The following is a 6,377-nucleotide window of genomic DNA, read 5'->3' on the forward strand; positions in this document are numbered from 1 at the left end:
GTGGGGAGCTGGTCGTGCTCGCAGCAGAGGCGGCCGCGGGTGTGCTCGGGAGAAGGGCCGCCCAAGGCTGACCTCATGGCCTTCAGCCCTTGTGTTTCACAGACAGAAGAGTGTCTACATTCTGCCAGTGAAGTAAGTCATTTATATCAAAGTATATTTTTTCCTTCAAATGCTTTCCTAGTACATTTGTATGTCTTTTCTTCACTTTCCTGTAGATCATTTCGCCCATTCAGTCATTTTCAGTTTTTTTGAGTTCACCCAACACGAATGAATGAGATATAGATCAAGTGGATACCACACTTTAAAATCTTATTGTTCTATCTTTTTTTCCTATCTATGAATATTAGTGTCGAGAAATTTTTTAAAAAGATTTATTTATTTATTTGTTTGTTTGTTTGTTTATGCTTACACAACTGGGGTCCAGACCAGAGTTGTGGGAGCTTTGAGAGGCTTCACCGGAGACAGAGTGGGGAGTAGAGCAGGCCGATCCACGAAGTACACTGCTGAGGGCGGGTCAGGAGAGGTCTGCCACACCATGTGGGTCACCTCCAGGGAGGGGGGTCAAACTCATGCTAAAGTGGCTTTAGCTTCTTAGTGCTGTGCTTTACCAGGCTGAGCCACCAGGGATGCCCAGTCTTGAGAAATTTTAGTGCTAGAATATATACAGTCTATGTACTTGATAAATTTATATTTAATTTGATGCTAATTTCATGGCAACAGAAACTTGCAATTTATTGAAGAGTTCCTGAATACCATTAACTGATAACTAGATAACCAGATTAATGGATGTTAACTATCTATGTGTTAAGTGGAAGTTAACTGGCTTCCTTTTCTGTTCTTCTGTGAATTAACTTATAAAACTGTTTTCTTGATCACCACTCCAATGTCAGATAAATCTCCTTTCTCTAGCATAATAACAACAATGCAAATTGTTATTAATTTTAAGACAAATAACTTCTATTATTCACAGTGAATGACTTCTTTCTTTCAAGTGGAATAGTTACTCTCTTTTGCTATATAAACTATAATAAAATAATTTCACACCTAAAATATTATAATATCCATCTAAATCAACTTGAACTATTTTATAAATTATAAAAAATCATCATATAAATCTACCTTAATGATGTTATAGGTAAGCAATATTGTAATTGATTATTTACAATAATTTGTCTTTTTTGGTAGCATGGAAATAATGGTGCACCTTCCATTTTATTGCATAATTTTTATTCAACATAAGAATACTTATTGACCCTTTATTACTTTGCAGAACCTGTGTTATGATCTTTGTTTTTATCTCAGTTTCATTCTAGTATCTGCCCTATATGTGGCAGGTACAGTATTATTTTACAATATTTATCAGTTTCTCCATTATCGTGAGAAACCTTTGGAGGATTACACATCCACGTGCTTGCTACTGTCTTGAGACTACTATCAGGTGAATCTTCTGAAGTGATAGTGCACACATTTTTGTGTTTTTTTCCACAAAAATACACAGAGGTTTATGTTCAGTCAAAGAATAAATCTTTAAATCCCTCAGTGAGGTATTGAAGGTATTACACTTTGCCTACTACTCACATATCTTTAGTTTAGAACATGGGATATAGCATATATTAAATTAATAATTTTGAGTAAATACATAGCATCAAAATTTACTTCCTGGATGATGCCTTCTATGTGATAAGTGGACTTTAGAGATGAGGTAATGTTATTTTTGAAGAGTGCGTGGAGGGCAGATATCATTTTAGCAATAAGTTAATATAGATGGAGAAAGAAGTATAAGTAATTTGCCTTGTGTCTATGTTCTCAAGGAATTAGAATAGGGGATATTCTCAAGGTAAAAATCTTTTATACATTAGATTTTCAGTAATGGACTGAAATTATGGCAGTATAAATTAATTGAAAGAAACATTTGTGAAAGACACTGGCAGTGTAAAAGCAACCAGGAACTGACTGAATACAAATGATGAGAAAAAGATAGAAGTAGAGACAGTGCTAATATTTTTAGTTTGGTCACCTAGGAGGATGAGATTGCCATTGGCCAAGATGAGGGATTGAGTTATATGAACAATTTGTGTTTCTGTAGCAAGAGAATAGAGAGGAACATTTAAGAGGATGTTTGTCTTGAGTGTCTAGGAGAATACAATTATATGGAAATATGGATCTGAGGGGAGCAGAGGGCGAGTCAGGAGAGGTTCATAGATGCTACTCTGGGAATAATTACCTGAGGGGGGGGGAGGAATCTGTGAAGGGATAAAATCATGGAGAGGGATGAAAAAATGAGAAGCAGTGTGTCCACTTGAAGAATTTAGGTATGTAGGTGTATTAGTTCCTGATGCTGCTCTAATTACCAAGAACTGTTTGGTTTGTGATAACAAAAAATTATTCTCTCACAATTTTGGAGAACAGAAGTTTAACATCAAAGTGTTTCCTCCTTCTGGAGCTCTAGGAGATAATCTGTTGTCTCTTCCAGCTTCTAATGGCTGCCAGTGCCCTTGGCTCATGGCCACAGTATTCCAGTCTCTGTTTCTGTGGTCACTTTGCCTGCTCTTACTGGACACAGAGCCCTCTCCATACCTCGGTTTTATAGCGATTCCTGTGGATGCACTTTAGACTCCTCCTGTATAATCCAGGCTAAGCGCCTCCTCTCAAGAGCCTTAGTTTAATCACATCTTTTGCTATATAAATATATTCATAGTTCCAGGGGTTTACATGTGGGGATATCTTTTCAGGCACCACCATTTGTTTTACTTGAGTAGGCTTAAAATCATAAGGAAGTTAGATAACAGACAGCTCAAAATGCAATCTATCAAGTAGTGTCAGCAGTTAGAGAGAATGGGCTCTACCTGGTGGTGCAGTGGGTTAAAGCACAGCACTGCAAGCAGCTCAACCTATTCAGTGTGAGTTTCATTCCCAGCCCTGCTGAGGTGAGCCTTGTGGCTCAGCAGACTCCTGACAAGCCTGCTGCTCCCCTCAGCAGTATACTTTGTCAATCTGCCTGTCCCACTTCCCACTGTCTCTGGTGAATCCTCTCACCACCCCAACATCTCAGTCTGTACCCCCAGTTCTGTATGCATAAATAAACAAATCTTTAAGAAAAAAAGAAGTTAGAGGGAAGAGAAGATAAACAGAACAATCAGTTTAAATATAACAACATACATTTATATAGTATTACAAATTATAGTATTACAAATAAGGAGATGTGGTAAGATGAAATGGGCAGAGAAAGAATAAAGACTAAAAAAGTGAAGGTGGAGAGAATGGATAATGATATTTAAGAGCACAGGGTTGGTCTTGAAAGTGGGGGCTGGTTTTTTGGGAATGAAAAATAGAGAAAATAAAGAAAAAACATTGACGTGAGAAAGTGGCTTAATGGTTTAATTCATGACTTGCCTCTCTGGGTAAATCATCTTTAGAACCAGGTGGTGGAGGAAATGTTAGAAAAGAGAAGGAAGAAAATCTGAAAAAATCTCTGTAGGGAAGAGGGAAGAGTTAATTATGAATTCCTTGTAGGAGTCAATTGAGGTAAATGTGAGTAAATTTGTAGAGAATATCATTATTGTGGTTAAATGACTATTTTGCACAGAGAACTCAATAAAAGGAATGGAGAAATGGGTAGGCTATGTGTTGAAGCTGAAGCCAGTCTTAGAAAAGTAATATAAGTAGGTGACAGCTTTAAGAGAATTTGGAAGTGTATATTTTAAATGGTTGAGTATGTAGTCTAGTGGCGATCTGATAGTCCAGAACAGAAAAGAACAAAGGGATTATACTTAGAATAAAGCTATTGTATGGCGTTTGAATGCAACATTACTTCACTAAAAAGTAATGCTATATTAATAAACGCAGAGGAGTAGAAAAGGATGGGTATAATATCAAATACCAAGTCAACCCAAGTACAAAAACTGGCAAGAGAATCATTGAACCTCTCTGTATCTTTCATTGTGCTATTTGGCCTGGAACATTGTGGGTTGGTGATGATAGTTTGTGAAAATAGATAATTAGGATTCCTTTTCTTTCTTCATTTCTATTGATCAGTGTTAACGTCTAGGTGGACTTGTTGCTTGGGCAATCAATTCAAATGATAGTAAGAGTTTTCCTGCTGTAAGATGGGGAGAAGTAGTACCTAACTGGTAGCAATTTACATTCTATCAAATACATACAAAGAGAACCCAAAACTGTAAAACAGCATCATACTTAAATGGCTTAAATTGTTATGAGTTTATTCTCATACATGATATACAAAGATGCAAGCGGATACACTCATTGGAAACTTTAAGAACAAATACTTGTTCACATTTCATAGTAATATTTGGGGAGGTTATAAATATAGCATGTTTTTAAAAATATGGCATATTACTAGTATTTGAAAAATCCATCCCATCTTATTCTTGTATGATTAGTTATACTTCCAATTGGCATCAATGTTGTGTGAACAGATCTCAAAGATATAACAGGAAAGACATTTAACGCAAAAACCTCAAAGGCTCTGCAGAGCTAGAGAATGTTTTCCAAAAACAAATGTCGAATATTCCCCATCTTTTAAAATTCTGGAAATTTTACACGTGCAAAAACATATATATTTGTAGAAAATGGCAGTCATCAATCATTTGTCAACCAACATCCACTGTTAATATGAATGTAGTGATTTGATCTTTATGGAAAGAAAGACTTAATCTTCAATTAAGAACTTGCTGCGAAAACGTCAGAAAATACAAGAAAAAATACTACATCAATGGAAAATATGAAGACTGAGTCATTTTTACACTTCCCCTTTCGTACGCTTGGTGTCGCTCTTCACTGAGAACGTTAACGGAATAAAGAGCATCCGCTTTATCCTGCAGAAAATTTGGCAGACAGTGGGAAATTATCAAGCGAATCCTTCTACAGTAGAAGAACGTAGAATTGAACCTTGAGAGGCAGCTTGAGGTAAGGTATTTTATATACTTCAGGTATCTCTGGACCCTTTGAGTGTACCATGCAGTTTTCCTGGCCAGAAGGCCCAGGTATCAGGTGTCTGCTGCTCTCCCTTCTGCTCCTCTCAGCCTGGGAGGCGGGGAGCGGCCAGGTCCGCTACTCGGTCCCCGAGGAGGCCAAACACGGCACCTTCGTGGGCCGCATCGCCCAGGACCTGGGGCTGGAGCTGGCCGACCTGGTGCCCCGCCTGTTCCGGGTGGCGTCCAAAGGCCGCGGGGACCTTCTGGAGGTAAACCTGCAGAATGGCATTTTGTTTGTGAATTCTCGGATCGACCGGGAGGAGCTGTGCGGGCGGAGCGCCGAGTGTAGCCTCCACCTGGAGGTGATCGTGGAAAGACCGCTGCAGGTTTTCCACGTGGAGGTGGAGGTGAAGGACATTAACGATAACCCCCCTGTGTTCCCTGAAAGTGAGAAGAGAATAATCATTGCGGAATCTAGACCTCCCGAAACTCGGTTTCCACTAGATGGCGCATCCGATGCAGATACTGGAGTAAACTCAGCCTTGACCTACCGATTAGATCCCAACGATTATTTCGCTTTGGACACCCAAAGTAATCGTGAACAAACCTCTTCGTTATCACTTGTGTTGAGGAAATCATTGGACAGAGAGGAAGTTCAGGAACATAGTTTATTACTGACAGCCAGTGATGGCGGTAAACCCCAGCTGACTGGCACGGTTCAGCTGCGGATCACAGTTCTGGATGTAAATGACAACGCCCCAGAATTTGAGCAATTTATTTACAAAGTAAGACTGTTAGAGAATGCCGTTAATGGAACATTAGTGATCAAGCTTAATGCCACAGATCCCGATGATGGTGCAAATGGAGACATAATCTACTCATTTAGAAGACCTGTATCGCCTGCAGTGTTGCATGCATTTTTTATAAATCCCGAAAAAGGAGAGATTAGGACAAAAGGCAAATTGGATTTCGAAGAGACCAAATTGTATGAAATATCTGTAGAAGCAGTTGACAAGGGGAATATCCCAACGGCGGGTCACTGTACCGTTTTGGTGGAAATGCTAGATATAAATGATAACGTCCCAGAGATTACCATCACATCTCTGTCGCTCCCGGTGCGAGAGGATGCTCAGGTGGGCACTGTCATCGCCCTAATCAGCGTGTCCGATCGCGACTCTGGCGTCAACGGACAGGTGACCTGTTCGCTATCACCCCATGTCCCTTTCAAGCTGGTGTCCACCTTCAAAAATTACTACTCGCTTGTGCTGGACAGCGCCTTGGACCGCGAGAGCGTGTCGAACTATGCTCTGGTGGTGACTGCGAGAGACCAGGGCTCGCCCCCGCTGTGGGCCACGGCCAGCGTGTCGGTGGAGGTGGCCGACGTGAACGACAACGCGCCCGCGTTCGCGCAGCCCGAGTACACGGTGTTCGTGAGGGAGAACA

General features: G+C 40.1%; 1 protein-coding gene across 1 annotated transcript; it reads left to right on the forward strand.

The window, feature by feature from the left end:
• Nucleotides 1-4,866: 4,866 nt before the first annotated feature.
• Nucleotides 4,867-6,376, forward strand: LOC101623424 (protocadherin alpha-13; the record flags this gene model as incomplete). The annotated part of the gene is made up of 1 exon (XM_004686536.2): nt 4,867-6,376. A coding segment is annotated over exon 1 (1,401 nt), but the record flags the coding sequence as incomplete, so codon positions are not given.
• Between the last annotated feature and the right edge of the window lies 1 nt (nt 6,377).

This window comes from Condylura cristata, unplaced genomic scaffold (assembly GCF_000260355.1).
Source record: "Condylura cristata isolate star-nosed mole 26May11 unplaced genomic scaffold, ConCri1.0 scaffold00021, whole genome shotgun sequence".
In the NCBI taxonomy this organism is placed as follows: domain Eukaryota; kingdom Metazoa; phylum Chordata; class Mammalia; order Eulipotyphla; family Talpidae; genus Condylura; species Condylura cristata.